Source organism: Aythya marila, assembly GCF_965140915.1.
Source record: "Aythya marila genome assembly, chromosome: 7".
In the NCBI taxonomy this organism is placed as follows: domain Eukaryota; kingdom Metazoa; phylum Chordata; class Aves; order Anseriformes; family Anatidae; genus Aythya; species Aythya marila.
The window spans coordinates 34,816,825-34,835,034 of NC_139048.1; the positions used below are offsets into that span (position 1 = coordinate 34,816,825).

General features: G+C 47.6%; 1 protein-coding gene across 7 annotated transcripts in view; it reads left to right on the forward strand.

Moving 5' to 3' along the window:
* The window catches only part of JMJD1C (jumonji domain containing 1C), a 154,451-nt gene that overhangs the window by 90,950 nt on the left and 45,291 nt on the right, over positions 1-18,210 (forward strand). For 3 of the 7 annotated variants that reach the window (XM_082764766.1, XM_082764770.1, XM_082764768.1), the window contains one exon: positions 6,747-6,860. In XM_082764766.1, coding sequence (XP_082620892.1) covers positions 6,747-6,860 — 114 coding nt within the window. Of the gene's footprint in view, positions 1-2,335; positions 2,428-3,394; positions 3,458-6,746; positions 6,861-18,210 lie in introns of those variants that run through there. The other 4 variants (XM_082764769.1, XM_082764772.1, XM_082764771.1 and 1 more) reach the window with 3 other exon arrangements.

Genomic DNA, 18,210 nt, shown 5'->3' on the forward strand with positions numbered 1-18,210 from the left:
TCAACCACAAAAATAGCAAAGTTTACAAACAGAGCTTATTGCCAGAGCTGCGATTACAGCGCTGGTGTCAGATGAAGTAATGGGGAAAGTTGCACAGTCACGTTGATGCATGCAGCACCACAAGCCATGATGGTTGCCTGTGGAAGGACGAAAGTGATTTCAGAAGTTGGCTGAAAATTTTGCAAAGGTTAGAAACCAAATTTGAAATGGGATCAATTTTAAGTAAGTGTAAAAACAGCACTCTTGTAGCGTAGGGTATTGTGTTGTTGCTTGTGTTCCTCCATGTGCGTGTTGTCTTCTGCTTCACAATTGTGAAAAATTACTAAAGATGGCCCGGTGAAGTTCTTGCATGTGTGGCTGTCTCCAAATAGTCTTTGTCCTTCTTCGTAACCAAAAAGGCGAGTTTGCCAATGGAAATGGCACCCAAATGTCGGTTGCTCTATTTTCCGTGCCGCAGCCTGAGTAGTAACGATTGTTTCACGCACGCTAATTCCTCCTTTGGACTTTGCTTTCTGCACGGAAGCACGCCGTTTGCACTTGCGGGTAGGTAATCCAAGAGCTGGTGGGACTGCCCGTAGCTCTGCTCGCACACGGCGCTCTTTCTGCAGGAGCAGCGCTGCGGCGCAGCCAGCCCCGCTAGGGAAATGTGGGACAGCGTGCACAGCGAGAAGATAAGTAGAGAAACGCTAATTTAAATCATGAGGGCCGATTTAAATAACTTTCATTTGTTTGTTTTAAAGTTTAAATATTTATTCATTCATGACATTCACATGTGTTCTTTCCTTGCCAGCAGCAGCCCACGCATGCGTTTCTCGGGTTACACGTGGGGAAGGACCGTGTTTTACGGGTAAATCCCTCTGCTGCGCCCTGCGTTCGAGTAACGAAAACAGGCTGGAGCCAGACCCCCCTCGGCCTGCGTGCGTGCTGTCGTTTCCCTGCGCCCTTGTTGTGTCTCCGGCTGCGCCGTGCCGGTGGCCTAGCAGAAGGCCGGTGGCTCGGGGCTGGGCGCTGGCGGGCGGCCAGCCTGCGGGTGCAGGGGCTGCAGCTGGCCCCGTGCCCGGCTCCGCTCCCCAGCCTGCCTCCACCGCACGGCCATGTGCTCGGCGGAGGAGCTGCACGGCTTTTAAAGGCTTCTGGGAGGGGGGAAGCCAAAAAATACAAACAAAAACAGAGAAGAGAGGGGGTGAAGGGAGAGGGGGAGGCAGCTCTCGTGAGGCTGTGCCAATGCAAGCCAGTGTGCTTTCCACCTCTAAACAAACAAAACAACCCAAAAACCTCCTGACAAGGAAGGCGAAGCGATACGTCACCTGGCATTTTTCGTGTGGTCTCTAAAAATACAAAACCTGCAGTATTGCCCTTCCCGCACACGTGGCTTCGTGCTCAGCCCGGGGGTGCTGCTGCAGCCGCCCAGGGCTGTGCCGTAGCTGAACTTGCAACTGCGATTTGAAGAAGGGAATGTTTGCCTTTCTCCATCAATTTCAGTGATTATCTGTGGTTCTAGCGACTATCTGCAAAATAGGGCAGGCTGTGTTAGCAGCAATACATGTATCCTGTGGCAGTGAGCCAGGACAGTAATTGAAGGTCATGGATTGTTTGCTGAGTGCAGTGCTGTGCGCTGCCTGTTCCATAGGGGACTGGCAGTGCCCAAGAACAAAGGCAGCTCTGTTCTGCAAGCTTATAGTATGGCTCGTTTGGCAGAGTTCAGGCCCGATTGTGAGACGAAGCAAACAGTAGTTGGAAACACCGCTAAAATAATGTGACTATTACACGAGCTGCTCCAAAGTGTGCTGTTTTGTAAATGTCATAACCAAACCTGATACAATTATTTTCCATAGGCTTCAGGACAATTAACTCAAGACACTCATTTTCGAAATTGCTGTTTTAAGATGGGAATTGCTGATTGAAGATGGGGATGGCCGGTTCGTATTCCCGGCAGGGCCGCTGCCACTTGGGAATTTTTAGCACAATCCCTGCGTGGTAACGAATAGGTGCTGCTGCGCGGGGTATTAATACTCGTTGTTACTGAGTCGCAGGCTATTAATAAAGCTTTGTGCCAAGGGGCAGCCCTGCCTGTCCTGTGCTGTGTATTTTAGCGGTGTCTGCCTCGGATATTGCCACAGCCCGCTCGGCTGGCGGTGGCAGCGGGAACGCGCCGTGCTCCGTGAGGGGCAGAACTCAGCGCTTGGCTTTCACTGGCATCCCAACTCGTGCTGCGGCGTGTGCAAGTTGGGGAGGTGGGAGCTGGACGCGGCCTTCCTCCTCCTCCTCCTCCTCCTCCTCCCCCTGCGCCGTCCCCGCCCCCGGCGCGGCGCGGCCCGGCCCGACCCGGAAGCGGCGCGGCTCCATTTTCCCTGCCCTTTCAAAGGCGGAGGCGGGCGCGGAGCTCCCGCGGGCCGGGCCGGGCCGCGCCGCGGGGCGCGGAGCCAGGTGCGTAGGGGCCGGGGGGGGGGACGGCGGCGGCTCGGCGGGACCCCCCTTCCCCCGCTCCCCTTCCCCGGCCCCTCCCCGGGGCCCCCCGGCCGCGCTCCTTTGTTCGCCCCGCGGCCGGGCCCGGCCATGCGGGAGCTGTGGGGGGAGCGCGGCCGTTGGGCGGCCGTTGGCGGCCGGTGCGGGGCAACGGCTGGGGCGGCCGCCGGCTGCGCCCCTCACGGGGGGCTCCGCGCCCGCAGCCCGAGGGTTGGGGCTCCCGGGGAGCTGCGTTTCGCTTCCCTGCCCCAACTGGAGCACAAGGCAGCCCGGGGGGAGAAGCGGGGCTGCCGGGGAGCTCAGTGGTTCAGTGTCATAACGAGAAGGGGCCAGGGCTTGCGCTGCTGCGGGCTGAGCAGCCGGGCTACGAAACGATCCGGGGAAAAGTTTGCTTAGCAGCGCGCATAAATTACCTTTAGAGCAGCTGCTCGGCGTTTGGGGTGCTCTGAGGAGGCTGCCCGCGCTGGTGAATAGCGACGCTGCAGGTAGTACTCGGGGGAGGCTCCTTGGGTTCATTTTTATTTTTTTTGGGTGTTTTCTCGGTGGTATAAATCCCTCTAGAGGGAATTTTTCCTTTCTTAAACAACTTAAGAAAGCGAACGCCCTCTCTGTGCGAAGGCAGACGGGCTCCGAAGCTCGTTTGGCGCTGGGTGCCAGCCAGGGCTCGGCCGGGCTCTGCCCTCGCCAGGCCCCCGGCCCCGGCCGCTTCCCGGGGCTGGGCAGGGCCCAGAGCCCGCTCCGTGCCCCTCGGGGCCGCGGCTGCCGCGGGGCGTCTGCGAGGAGAAATAAACAGGCGGCTCGGCTGGGAGAAGCAGGCCGTGAGTAATCGGCGGCACGGGGGAAGGGTTGGCGAGCGCCAGCAAAATGTGCTGCGGTGGCTTGCTGCGAAGTGACGGCGCTCAGGATTTTCTCAAAACGCGTTTGGGTTTCAGGAAAGTCCCAAACCGAGTGTTCCTCGCTGTCTGAGAGCCGGGCCGGGGGCCTCCTGCAGGCAGGTTATTTCTCGTGTGAGCTGGGGTAAAAGCACTGGGGGTGGGGGGGAGGGGAGGTGCTAGGAAAGAAAGAAACTCTCCGCAGCGTGAGGGGGCTTGCTAGCCAAGCAGCCCGAGTGTTTGTGTTCACAGAGAGCCATTTGGCCAGGTGGGAGTTTTAATTTGGTGAAAAAAGTATTATTATTTTTTTTAAGTAGTAGCTTAGGAGAGTGCTGGAATCCAGCGTCACTTAAAATTGAGTGTGTGCTCGAGCCCTTTGCTTAATTGTGGTCTAGAGGGAGCTGGGTTAACGTGGATGGTAAAAGGAAGCTTTATGCAAGCTTGAAAGGGAGGTTTGAGTTTGAAGATGTTTGGTTTTTACTGGTTTCAGCCAGTATGCCTGATTCTCCCTAGACTTGTCCTCCGCTTTGGGAATGGAAAGAGGGAGCGCCTTCCCCTGAAAGCTTGCAGGGAGCTCGTTGGACCTTCTTAATTCGGGTTTCATGTCGTTACATGCCTTGCATGCTTGCCTCCGGTAGCTGACTCTTGCCTGCCGTGCTCTTAGTCGTTTTTTCTTTGTGCATATGTGATGCGTGCTGTGAAGTTTGGTCACGTCTTTTGTACGAGGGCTGTTCCAGTCCCCAGCCTGTCCCTCTTTGGGTACCTCGGTGGTGGCCTGCGTATCGCTCTGAGCTGATGGAGTCTGGACTTTGCTTTCCCCAGAAGGCCAGCTTTTTTTAAAGGGTGGGGTTTTGTTGGTCTTTGATAGGGGGAAGGTTTTCTAATAGTGCCTGAAAAATGGCAAGTTGCATGCAGCTGAGCAGCCGTCCCCATAGGAGGAGGTGTGTGACATGGCATAGTTTTGCTTTATTTATTTACATATTTTTCCTCTGTGCTTGTGGGATAGTCTGCATCCTTCACATGTGTATTTTGGGGGCGTTGGCCTGTCTAGAGGCTTAGATCTATGAAAGCAAATGAGGAGGCATTACGTTTCTCTTCTCAGCATAATCACGCTCACAGATCTATATTTGGAACTGGTTCTTTTAATACCAGCAGTAAGATAAACCGGTGGCTCACACATACCTTAATCTGTCGTGTTGTCTAAATCCTGAACGATAACTGCAAGCCGCATTCCACACGGTTTCGTTTCAGCTAATGATGTGGTATGTCCTGTTTGTACTCAGAACCGTGTTTCCTGACCTGAATAATAGGACGGAAAGTTAGAAGGGAATCGGTGTGAAAAAGTAGAGCAGTGTCTGCTGAGGTGTGGGGGCAGACTAAAAACTGAGAGACTACAACGCTGACTTTTTTGAAGAAAAGTTTATCCACTTGTGGGTTTATGCACTCATGCTTTGCGATTTCGTGTGAGCTCCACCCTCTCTTAACTCAAACCATTAGCAATACAAGATCCATTCTAGAAAAGTGATGCAAGAGCAAAGGCCCTTTCTTAACTCTTAGAGGTTAAATAATTATTTGCTATTCAGACTGGGTAGTTAGCATATTATCATATTCCTCTGCCCTCCCAGCCCTTTCATCTAGTTACCATGTTACTGAGATGGCTGGCTGGCTGCCTGATAGGTTGTTGGGTGTTTTTTTTTTTTTCCCCCCCCTTGCTGGCACAAGGAAGGTAACAACTGAAGTGAAACCTTAAATAAAATAGAAATGAGAGTGCAGCGTGTTAAACCTGGACATTTGTGAGTTGGATATATTTATTAGAAAGTATTGTGTAGCTCTGATAAAATGCTCTCATTTGTTTAACGAGGGCCCCAGCTTAAGCTCCGTAGGGACTTGGGTTATATTTGGACTAATCGCAAGGCAACACCTTTGCAAAGTAGGTAATGAAGCCTGATAAAATGTTGAGTGCGTCTCTGACGACCTCTGTCTCTGCGGCTGACACGTGGACGGGCTGAAGGCAGGTCACCGGCTCTGCGGCTGCCCTGCTGAGGTGGCTTCTGCCGAGTTACGTAAGCGCTACGTGCCTCAGTTTCCCCGTCTGCGAAGGGCGGAGGCGACCCTGGGCTCCCCTGTCTAACCCGGCTCTCCTGCTGCGGGCGGGCACGTGAGCTGGCGGTGTCCTGCGGGGACGGCGGCACCGCACAGATGTTGGGCAGCGCTCGGGCGGCGCGGCGTCTGGTTTGACCTGCCTTTGTTTCTCCTCTTTGGCTCTTCCTCCTGAATTCTGGCTGTAGAGTCGGGGCTCAGAGGGTACGTTTCTTTTCGCTCTTTCCCCCCCATCCCTGTTTTCCATCCTGTCGAATAAGGTTCCTGTTTTTTCTGTTCCTCTGTGTTTGTTCTCCTTACATCCTGCTTGTTCTTTCTGCTGTTCATTAGCGCCTTCCTCTCACTGCTCGCCGTCTGCCTTCAGAGCTGCATTTTCTCTCCTCCATCCGCTGGGATTTCCTTTTCACCTGACTCATCTCCTTTTGGTACATCCCCGCTCAGTCGCGCTCGCATTGCGCTTCTGTTCCAGGAAACCCTGCCAGCGCCAGCGGGACCGCTCGGCCCCTCTTCGGGGAGAGCTTTTTCCGTCATCGCGCTCCCTGCCCACTCGCCTGCGCAAAGCTCGCTGCGCCTCGCTGCGGGGGGGCCGCGAGAGGCAGGGCGCTTTGTGCAAATACACGGCCAGATGGCACCGAGGGCCTGCTCCAGAGCCCGCTGCTCGCCTCTCTCCACTCCCCGCGGCTCGCCCTCGCTTGGCAGCGCGGATCAGGAGGAGTCCCGCTCCCCGGCGTGGGGCCGGGGGCACGGGGCGAGCTGTCAGGCGAGCAGTTGGAGCAGCCGGGTGCTGCAGGGAGGAGCGGCTGCGGGGGAGGACGGCAGCAGTCAGAATAGATGCAGAGACGGGCAGGGAAATGAGATGGTTGACTTGAGGCAAGGTGAACGATTTCAGAACAGGAAGGGGAGCGTTTTCGTGTCTGCAGTTGTTTCCACCTCAGTGTCCTCAGTATAATTACCACTGCGCTAGCTAGTCCTGCAGGCAGAAGGAGAGGATCTGCGTGCTAAGCTGTATGTTTAAGATATAATCGTGCTCCTGTACTTTGAGCTTCTGTGGTAAACACTCTTGCTCAAGAACAATGAGGGAAAGGAAGAATGTATGTTGCAGTTCCCTTTTCTTGCTAGTTTTTCCACCAACGGCACAGAGGAAAACCGAAAAACACCTAACTCTCCGTTCTTGTATAAATAGCAATTGTTACTCTGTTTTAACTTGTTTTGATGGAAGAACTGCTATGTCAGTGTTTATACAGTCCTAGGGGCTTGATGTGCTGAGCCTTTTTTAATTCGTTAATTCTCTTTCTTGTTTTCCAACAGACATTCAAGCCCTTGGTTGGAAAAAGTGTATACAATTCAATTACTGCAGTAGAATTCCTTGTGGACAAACAGCTGGATTTTATAACTGAAGATAGTGCCTTTCAGCCCTATCAGGTAAGAAATTTGGTTACTGTGCAAGTACTGCTCATTTAGCTTAGTTATATCCTTGTGTTTGTTAAAAGTCCTTTTTACAGTCAAGTTCTATGTTACAGGAACGATTTCCTATTGATTATTGGCAGTGAATGTTCCTTGTTCTGTGAAAGATTATGTCTGGTTCTGGGGAATTTGATGATGCTGAGGAGTGAGTAGTATGCAGCTAATATTACTGAACCACCTTTCAAGTGAAATTATCTGATCCCTTTAAAGGTTAATCAGCGCAGTTAATTGTAGAGCAGATAAAAGATAGTAGCCATCCTTCTGAAGCCAGGCTTTGATTTCTAGGCCTTTGCAATGCTACATTGATGTTTGACTTCTTGTTTCTCTGAGAATGGATAGCAGAAAATGTTATTTTTTTTGAAAAAAGAGAAATACTTCTCCATGCTGCGGTTTGTAAGACTACTAAAAGTTCTAATATCCATGATTTTAATGCCTACTTCATTAATTAGAAACACATTTGTATATTAATGTGCATATATTTAAAGAAGAGTAAAAGCAATGAATTTTTTATCCCCCCCTCCCTAAAAATCTCTTTTATGACAAATAGAAAACCATGGGTATTTCAGCTTGCACTGGACTGATTGCAATTAGAATCGCCATGAATTCTTTCTCACGGCTGGGATGGTACACTGCAGTGATACAGAAATAGTGCTTTGAGACTTGGAATAACAGATGGCCCTGAATAAACGCTATGTAATTTTGTCCTGACACCCCTTCTTCCCTCCTCCTTCACCAAGATCTTTTTTTCCCAGTGCCAAATATAGAGCTAGAAAACGAGAAGCGACAGAAAGCTGGGGAAAGGAGAGGGAGGCTCGCTGTGTGGCAGGGCTGCTGCTTTTGTGTGTCCACGGTGGGGAAGCTGAAGGAGTTCATCGCTTCTTGTCAGGATGAAGTTACATGTTATGACTCGAGCTGCTCTAACAGCCTGGCCTTGCTGAAAAGGACAATTCCCATTATCAGACCCCACGCTAGCTAGTTCAGCCTTCTAAAGCAGCACAACCTTGACTTGCAAAAAGGAGGGGGGAAGCGTGTTGCTAATGAGCAGAGCTGGATTAGCAGAGGGTGCAGGAGTGCTGCGGCCTCCTGGGGGGGGGTCAGGATGACGCAACGCAGAGTGGGATATCCTCCTTTGGCAGCGGCAGCCTCTTAAATCAGCTGAGCCATGAAGTGTAAATTCACCCTCAGAGTCCAGCCGCAATCCTACAGATTCATTTTACAAAGCAAATACTTGCGCTAGCGTCTGTCCTTTGTGTGAAATCTGTCAAGATCGTGTCTCTGATAACGTTCATTCCGATAACAGTAATCAGTCTCCTTTTGGCAATGGATCATTTCTCACAAGACGAGCTGAGCAAAACAAATTGAATCTCTGAGAAGGACTGCCTTTTTTTAAAAACAGCCCGTTGCCAAGCCAGGCTGGCAGTAACGTAACTGTGCTGTATGCGTTTTAGGCCCTTCACTTTAGGGAATGCTCACTGCTAGAGTCTTAGACACAAAAGCACTTCAATTTGGGAAGGTGCATAGAAATTGAAGGTGTCATTTTTGAAAGTGTCTGTCGTGAACAGCTAGCTATATATCATCTCGGTAGGTAATACTGTAATTAACAGCTTTAACAACTTCGGTTTTAAAAGAGGTGTTCACTAAAAGCTGGTAGAACGCAGAAACTTGTGAGAAATGTTCCAAACGCAAGCTTCATCTGCCTAACTCTGTGCCTTTTATTTTGGCACACGGAGGGCTGCTGCTGTGTGAGAGGTGAGGTTGTTCCACCCTTCATGGAGCAAGCAGCTGCCTATTAAAGCCTGAGATGGAGACTGCTGATCTGTATCGCTTATAAGTAGCTTGGTGATAACAGAAGCCTAAATTCTCTCTTCATTTTATCATTGCAAGAAGGTTGCTGATGGAGATTCCTTATAAGTAAAAAGACATCCAAAATGTGTCTTAGCTGTATATTGCTCAGATATCAAATGTAGATGCATGAAAGAACGTTGAGCTCACTGATGAATAGCACAGAGATTTCTAAATTATTATTATTTGATTGATGCTAAGTTTTGGAAACTACGTTCTTAGGAATGTCTCTTTGCAGGCCTACCAATGTCCCATTGCTGGATTCTACAATTTAATTGTACAGAAGAGAAACTCACTGGATGATAATGTCTTTAAGAGAACAGAAACCATTTTTTAAATGTTAACTGAATGTTACCAGCAGTGCGTTAGACAGAAATAAGAATTTGATCATGGGACTGTTTTCTCCTAAAATACTCCTAAATGGGAAAATTGTCTCTGTTTTGCTTGTTATTTTTGGTTAATTCTGGAAATCAGCCTGCACATTTTTAACCCTAAGTCACTGTAAGGTAGTTTTGTACACTTTTTTTTTTTTTTTTTTTTTTTTTTTCCAGAAGGCCTTCTTTTTCTTTGCCATGAGAACAGATCCTAGATAAGTCCTTGTTGAATTTCCTGTGAAAATCTGTTTTCTCAAAAGTAGAAAAAAAGGCCTTTTTGTTTCCTTGTTTGGTCTGGAACGCTGCTAACTTGTTTTTGAGCAGAAGAACAAAAGTGAGGGACTAATTTTTGCAGAGATGAGTTAACTTTGTCTTTCTAAATGTATTTAGTTTTTGCTTTAAGCTCTTATGGCTGTGCATTTTCAATACCAAGTCCTCAGAGGCCATGGTGATCTAAACACTTTTTTTATTGCCTTTTGCTGCTAGTGCCTAAAATTCCAGTACCTTTCTGCCAAAGCAAACAAAGTTTGAATCTGTGTGGGAAGACTCCATTTCACTTCAGATACAATTCTTAACTACTGAGTAATTTTTCCCATCGTTGCGTGTACTTGTAATATTAGTAATGGGCAGCAGGCAAGCATTTGGTATGAATTCTGCTCAGATGAGCTCTGATCAAAACACAGTGCTCTGTAAAGTAACCATTGGGCTAAAGGGCTTCATGAATAAGGTGGTGCTGTCCGGTTTGAAGGTGACAACTGCTCAGGGCAAAGAAAACAGCACACTTGGCATGCTTTTAGTCTTGGCAGGAAAAACAAAGTTGGAGTAGGCAAAGAAGTAAATTACTCTCGTTACCAGAAGTGGTTCTTCCAGAACAAGAGTAAAGACACTTTGGCAGGACTCGCTGGGGAATCATGAACCACAGATTCCCATGCCATGTCTGCTCTTTGCATAAATAAACATATTTCAATTGTTAGAGATTCAGCAACCTTCGTAAGAGCTAGATGAATGTCATTAGTAAAAGCAGGTTGTGCAGCTGCACTATACCGGCCTTTTTCCATTTTTCCTATCTTCACGATGTTTTATGTAGCAAGTGTTCCACCGGGGAGTGAACTTGTACTTTACATCTAAAAGCGGTATGCGACTTTTCTTTTTCCCATACATCTGCCTTGAATCATGCCCTTTTCCACAAAAATGCCTCTGAATTGGTGTGCGGTGCCTTAAACGCCAACCTACATCTTGTTTCCGGTGCCTTTTATCTCTGTTGCTTCACGGAGGATACAAACGGTATTATTGTCTACGTGAAACTTGTGTGTGACTGAGAATGACTCATTCATTAATCTGGGTTGGTCAGGCCATTTAGTCATGTAGTTCTTTTTATGGTGGTGACAAGAGGATCTTGAGGAGAAAGCAGATGTAAATGTGTTTGCCGTGGTTATTTTCATGTCATTGCTAAGCAAATTATGCTCCTTTGCAGGAAGTGATAGACATAAAATTTGCAACAAGCATTTTTTTGTCTTAAACTAGCATCTGGAAGAGTGGACTTACATACCACATTTCAAGACTACAGGTTTCTAGTATTGTTCTGCTTTGCATTCACAATATATCGTGTATATTTTGCGATTGCTTGGGAAATAAAACTCAACAAATTTGGTGAGTTTTGTGAAAGCTTTCGCTATAGATTGAAAATGAAAATGCTTCCAAATACATCTGTTGGAAAAATATGTTAAGCAAAACCACAGTAAGCCTATGCAAATGCAGGTATAACTTAAAAAAATAATTAAAACTAAAATTGTTTTCTGCAATAGCAACAACTTAGCTGGCCCCAGAATGGTACAGCTACGTATCTGTCAGTTATGTTACACGTAGTAAGGTAAGCAGCAATCGTGCCGTCAGTTGTTCAAGCCTGGCAGTTTTCTTGAAGGACCCGAGACGGGGCTGTGAAGAAGTGGAGCTCAGTGTACGGTGTGCGCGATCTCAGCAGCGTGGCCTTGGGTCCTACCGCTCACAGCGCTGGTGGGTTGGAGCCTGGGCTTTGCGCTCAGCGGCTGGAGCCAGCTGAAGAGCTGGAGCCAGTTGCGTTACACTTTGGCCAAGCAAATAAAGAATAACAAAAAGCAGTTTACACTGTATTTTTCCATACGAGTGTGCAAAGACCAGCAGTCAATGTGCCTCGCTGCAGCAGTTGGTGCTTTACAGCTCTCTGCCGGGCAGGGGTGAGCCTGTGGCTTGCCCAGTGCTGTGGTCGTGCTGGCTCGCTGCCTCCTGGGGTGGCTGCTCGCTGGCGTGGGGCTCGCGGCGCTGCCTCATCCCATTTGTGTGTCTGTTGGGGTTGTGAGCACGCAGCGCTGGAACAAACGTGCACGGGTAAGGCAGGGCAGAGAATTCAAACGAAGTTCCTTCACAAGCATTACGCTTCCTGCAAGGGGGTATTTCACCACTCAAGGAAGGAAGTGGAAGGGTGTGCACACAATCTTCTGAAAGTCCCCTGCGTATTGGTTTAAAAAAAAAAAAAAAAAAAAAAAAGGAATCAAACCAAACACAGTTCAGTTCTTCTCTGTGGTGGAATTTTTCTTCAGTCCAACCTACTTACTCACCTTCTCCTTAAGGACAACTCATGTAATTTTTTTTTTTTTTCAGACAAGGCTGATTGCCTCAGTATTTCAAAATGGTAAGGTCAGCCCGTCTACTTCTGTACTGAAGGTTCCAGATGTAAAGATATGGCACCGAGAAATCCCCCGTGGGAGGTGTTACATGCAAAATGATAGGTGTGTGTACTTCGGTCTTCTAAATGTGCACTGCATACTTGAGAGCTGACAGATCAAATGTCTAACACACCTTGAAGATTGTTCGAGTAATAATAATAATAAACTTGCCTACTAATCAAGAAATACAACCCCAGATTGAGGAATGAAATACTCCTAGATACATTACAAATCCCAGTTCTGTACGCCATGAGGTAAGGCGTGAGAAAAGGGTGTTGTGCAACTCCACTACTCTCCTTTTCTGTCTCTTACGGACAGGTAGTGGGTATTTCAGGCCTGCATGCTTTTGCATCATTGCCTTGCTCATACAAACAAATCAGTGGTGTGGCAGGCCTTGTGTAGCAATAACATGTATACATGGAAAAAGATCTTGAAGCGCGTTGAAAGAGGGAGTAAAATAAGGTATCTTTCTGCATGTATTTTAAGCAGCCCATAATCATACAGTGCAGACTTCTTTCAGACTTCTCCTTCAGGCTTAAAAATAGCTACTGCAGCTGCAAACTGCTGTTCCCATCAGCTTGTACCTCCTCTGACCGGGCAGGCGGGAGCTGCTGGGCTTGTCCCACCCTTTGAGGTTGACACAGGCAGCTCGGGAACTCCGGGTGCCGGCCAGCTGGCGGCCGTGGCCATCATGTGCTCCGCTCCCGGTTTCGTTTCCTCCACGGCTGACAGAGAAGCACACAACTTTCTGCATCTTTAACTCTTCTCAGCGTTGTCTTCAAGAGCTGCCTCCCTCTTTTTCCGTGTCTCTGGTGTCTGGACCACCCATCGGCAGTCCAGCTGCCTTTTCTGGCAGCCTTGTAAAGAGCGCCGGTCTGAACAGCTCGATGGTGACACATCTATGTTTCAGTGTACGTTTCCAACGTGAGGGGAAGCAAAAGGCTAAATGCAGCTAGAAGTGGGTCAGATGACTCATGCCAGTCTTCCCTGCCTGCTACGAGTGTGGGACAGAGAAGACTTTGATCGGAGCAGTCGCAAGGAGAGAGGAGTGAGCGAGGGAGTTGCACCCTCCATTTGCAGAATAGGAGATGCAGGTCGTCTCCTCGGCCTGCATTTGGGCCTCCCTTCAAAGCTGCTGCGTACCCCAGGACTTGACCTGGCTTTATTCTCACAGTGGGTGGAATGAAACTGTGCCTCTTTTAGCTTGATCTCTTAAGGAGAAAGGGCTTACTTAGCCCTTTAGCCTGGGTAGGGAACTTCCTGTGTTTGATAGAAAGTATTACTTTTTCACCAGTAAAAGCCCATGGAAATATTGCTCGGAAGAAGGAGGAGGAGTCCTTATTCTTCTTCTTATTATGCTTCTGTGTCCTTCAGCAATTCCAATCTTCACATTCGATCGATTAAAAACCATTTTTTTTTTTTTCACGAGTGTTTTTCTTAGGTGGCACTGTGACCACCCCCGTTTTCATAACGCAGACACACAGCTCCTGCAAAAGTCAGTTTGACTTTTTTTTTTTTTATATCCAGCTGGCACTTTGCCACATAGTTGCCATCTGCTGGGATTGGGAATTCCAATGCCCTGGGGAGCTCTGAAGCTTAAATGGGGGTAAAATCCTGCAGCCCTTGCATGGGAGTGCTTATGTAGGGGAGGGAAGAGCAGTCTTTAGTGCAGTTCAGTTGGGGGGGAGAACTCTCAGTTCATTGAACTCAATTTTTACAAGAAAAAATTGTTATCTTGCATTTGACCTGATAAATATAGCTGATCTGATGAGGTGTTCGTGGCTTTGTTTGGTTTTGCTCCTTCCTCTGATGTAACATTGAACTGTTGATGCCTGTGCTGCAGAACAGTACGACACTCCATAGTTTTTATTATGCTTTTAAACGGGGAACGTACAGTATTTTATGGGAACAACTCTGCATTGAGAAAACCAAGCACCTTTCCAAGCTGGGGGACAGGCTGTACAGCTGAGAGATTGGAGGTAATGAACGGTGATGGGCAGGCATCTTACGTTGTCCTCGCAGGAGGCTGTGCGTGTTGAAAACCTCACTTACACAGAGATCCATGAATTACTTGAAAGGGGAGGTCAGACTTGGACTTCCTCAGGGTTGTGCAATCTTTATCATTAAGAGGTCTGTGAGGTAGTGTGTGCAATCAGCTTCTGCAGAGGTATGGTAGGAGGGGAAATGGAGTACCCCAGCTAATCGTAGTGTCTTCATAACTTTCTGCTGTGTTTGGAATGACACCTAGCAGATGTACTGATTTGCAGCCTAGGGTTTGTGCTCTGCAGCCTTCAGCAACTTGCAATGGTACTAGTTGAGCTCTGCAGCACTTCCAGATGGAATGGACAAAGTGTGGAAGTGGAAGCCCTTTTTCAGGCCGGATATCTTTGAAGAAACTTGTGATTTTATCCGAACTTGGTTTCTTTTTAAAAAATGAAAACAAGTACAAATACTATTGTTTGCGTAGACATTGGGAAAACTTTGCCAATAAAAGTGCGGTATTTGTTTAGACGTTAGAGAGCTTGGTTTCCAGTGTTTTTCCTCATCAAGCTTTTTTTCCTAACAGTATACTACAAGATTAAATATAGTTCTATTTTTTTTTTTACTACCATTGTTTGTAAATACTGATTATACAGGTTTTTTGTCCTGTTCAATCTAGCAAACATTTCCTGTCTTTTGAATGGATTTAAAATTAACTATTCCTGTTTTTCCTTGCATCCCCCTCTTCTTGTGTGTGTCTGCCAGCATTATAGTATTTCAGTATGCTTTTGCTGAGCAAGTGGGTTTGAAGCACATTAATTTCCATGTATCTCACAAACTACTTCGTATTTTATAACTTTATTTAGTGAGTTGTAAACACACAATATAGAAATTATATTTCACCCACAGAGGCTGTGTGAATGCGTTCTTCCCACTGCATTGGTATACAACGAGCAAAATCAGGTTAAAGCAGATTTTAGGATACATGAGACTTTGTAGCTAAAGTATGGTGCTTGACAAGCTGCTTTTTTTTCCCCCTCAAGTGATGTAATACAGTCTTGAATGATGTTTTTGGTTGGGGTTTAGTTCTGTGTGCAAGTAGTTCTAGCAACGGACAGATGTTGTGAAATTGATGAGCACTGTGTCAATTTTAACCACTGAATGACTCTGCCAGGTTTACCCCGACGTGTTTATTGCAGCAACAACTGAAATACCCGCGTTTTCTGATTAGCAATTTAATCTTTCCTGTCTGCAAGACCATTATTCATCTGTTCCATAAAAAGGCACGGCCACTGTTTTCTCTGGAGTTGGACAGAGCTGCAGCGTTGATCCAAATATGATGTGCATCCCAGCTGGTCAGGCCTCTGTTATTTATAGGGAAAACACCTAAAATGGCTCCAGCAGGTCAGAACAGAGCCCTTAGCGTGAAAAAGTGCTTGATGATGGCTCCTCTGCTCTGAATATTGACATGGAGCAGAGGCAGCATTTCCACGTTTGCACGGTGTTGCATGCCCAGCTTCTGCACCGTGTCCCTGACACCAGGAAAGTGCAGTGTTGGGAATGAAAGTCTGCAAGAAAATGTCCAACTTGTTTTCCCAACCCAGCTTTCCCAGATCTCCTCAAGAGTTCAGGTTTGGGAGATAAAATTGAGCACATTTGCAGAAGGTTCTGCAGCTGCTGCTGGGCTAAGCTAATGGCAGTTCAAATTACAGAGCCGAGTGGTTCACAGCAGTGACGTGTACTCGAATGAATGTTTCAGGAGGTGGTGGTAAGAGCTTTTCTCAATCTACCATGTACTGGATAGTGTTCTGCAGACTGGAATTGAGAGAACTTTGCTTTTTAATACCTTAAGGTTTTAGTTAGCAGTAGTCTTGTCAATGAACACCGTCTTGCTGAGTAACGCGAGGTATAAAAGACGTGCTGGAGGTAACTACCCTTAGATATAAGAGGTGAGGGAGCTGCTCTGTCATTACCTGTGCTGGCAGCGTGCGGCTTTGCAGCCCGGCCAGTTGAAGCTGCCGCGAGGGACTTCTGTCCCCAATGCCAGGTAGATGTGTCTGATGAAACTGTCTGTCTCTGAGCAAGAACTGAACTCGTGGCTTGATTTCTAGGGATGTTAGGCCGCCTCTCTAGCGGCCCATTTGTTCAGACCACTGATGATCAAAGGAATACACCTCCTTTTGTTGCCTAAAGGCATCTCCCTCCATACAGCTTGTCCTTGAAGGGATATGACTTGGAGAGTTGTTAGATACCTTCTGAATGCTCTTCATGCTTCACGAGGTGTCTGGGTCTAGCTTTAAATTTGAATATCAATGTACAAAAGATTTTTTTCTATCTTCTCATTTTGTTACTTTCCTTGTTAGCATTAACTTGTCTCTGCTAATGGTTTGCTTCAGGGAAATGTCTGCGCTTTGAGGTTTCTTTTCCCATAGACAGCTGTGGTAGCGGCATCGTGTTGCTTGGTAGGTGACTTCAAGGCTTGGTCCGGTGTCCCCATGCCACTGGAGGGTTGTTGGCTGTTGGCATGGACAGTGAAAGAAAAGCAAACGTGGCTGCCTCCCCAAAATGAGGGAGGAAATGGGCACGGAGGAGTACTGTGCACTTGAGCTTTATGTTATTTTCTGTGCAAAAATGCCACACGGTTACTGTGGCTTTCTAAAGGCAAGCTGTCAGGCCAGCAGTTCGGAGGGTAGGAGCCCCTTCTTTGGGGAAGTTGTCAGATCAGATGCGAACTGAGACGTCACGTCAGGAGATTCCGCTTTCCGTCCCACTCAGCCCAGCCAAATAGTTTTTCTGTTTCCTTCCTAATCTGCAAATCAGATCAGGACCCAGATTGGAATTAGAGTGACAGCACTTCGTCCCAGCTGCTCAGGGGGAGGGTGACATAACCCGTCAGCGTAAGGGTCATCTCTTCTCTTTAATCCCTGGTTTTCAAATGTGGGACTGTTGGAGAAGTTACCAGAGCGGTTTCTAAGTCGATTGTGGCAACATCTGCCTGGCTCAGGTTTGCTTTTGCTTCTGCATTGATGGCTGCTTGCTTCCCTGCTGCATGCTTGTTCCGTGTGCTGCTCTTGTCTTCCTTTTGCCTTTCCATCCTGGATTCTCATCTACAGCTATGGGATTAGTGAGCTGACTTGTAAAAAAGCAGCTTTTCCAACATGTGTGTTTCACCTGAGACATCAGTACTCTTACAGGAAGGCAAGTACCTCTGTTTTTGTGTTTGTGAGTTAAAATACTTGACGATGAGCTAGATTTTCTCCTGTATAATTTATGTTCCCAAGTTTAATACATTTTTCATAGCATAATCTTTCATAGTTTTATATTTTTTCCATAGATTTTTTTGTTGTTGTTCTTAGGGATGTGAATTATTCCAGCAGAACTGAACTAATCAGTGCCATGATGCTTTTTCAAGCCTGAAATCATGATTTGGAGAAATGTGCACAGCCCTACTCCCCCTAATTCTCAAACCTGATAATTATAATTTAAAGTCAGCGTCAACTCTTTAATTGTACAGATGAAATGAGGAAGGAAGTAAGGGTGTGTGGGGACAAGTATTAGGCATAAGGAGGAGTGGGGAGCAAAAGAAAAATTGGTAGCTTTTCCTGACAGATGTGAAGTTCACTGACAGTTGAAATATTACTAAATTTTTAGGCTTCATCTTCTTTTCCTGTAGCGTCAACTTTCTATTCATAGGTACTGCTGTTACATACTGAAAATAACCGGCAGTCTTAAATGTATGTGGTCTAAAATATCTATGCATGTTTGTCCCTTTGTTAACAGTGCATTCGGAGCCTCTTGTAAAGTGATAAATGGTTGGTGTTCCCGTACTGTGCCTGCGCAGGTAGGGCAGGCACGGTCCCTGCGTCACCTCCGTGCACCTGCGGGCACGGCCGGCCTCATCCTGACTTTGGGCCTGGTCTAGGGGCCAGGGCTGCGCCTTCAGGCTTGGCTTGACCGGTTCAGACATAGCCCAGCAGCTGCCGCGTTGGAATGAGGCAAATGGTGACCGGGCACTCAGCAGCACCAGAAAATAGGTCAAGTGTGGGCTGGGTTTACATAGAAAGCACTAACGTCGCCTGGTAAGCCTGAGCCTCTCCTCTTCGCTCAGACAAAGCCGTTTAAGGTAAACTGGGAAGTTAGCATCTCCCCCCAGAACTTCTCAGCCTTCTGCCGGTGGCCGGGGACTTGTCAGAAGGCAGCGAGTTAAAAAGAACACACCGGTGGGCGATGCACGCACTCACAAAGATGTGCGGCCCAGCAGATCTATTAGTTTTAGTTGCAGTTAAAGTTAATTGTTGCTTTGTAGGGATTTGCCGTGGTCCATTTGGCCACGGCCCCGCCTGCTCCAGGGGATGCAGCTGGTGCCAGTTGCGGCAAGTTTCTCTGCTCTAGACGAATTCTCATCTTTTG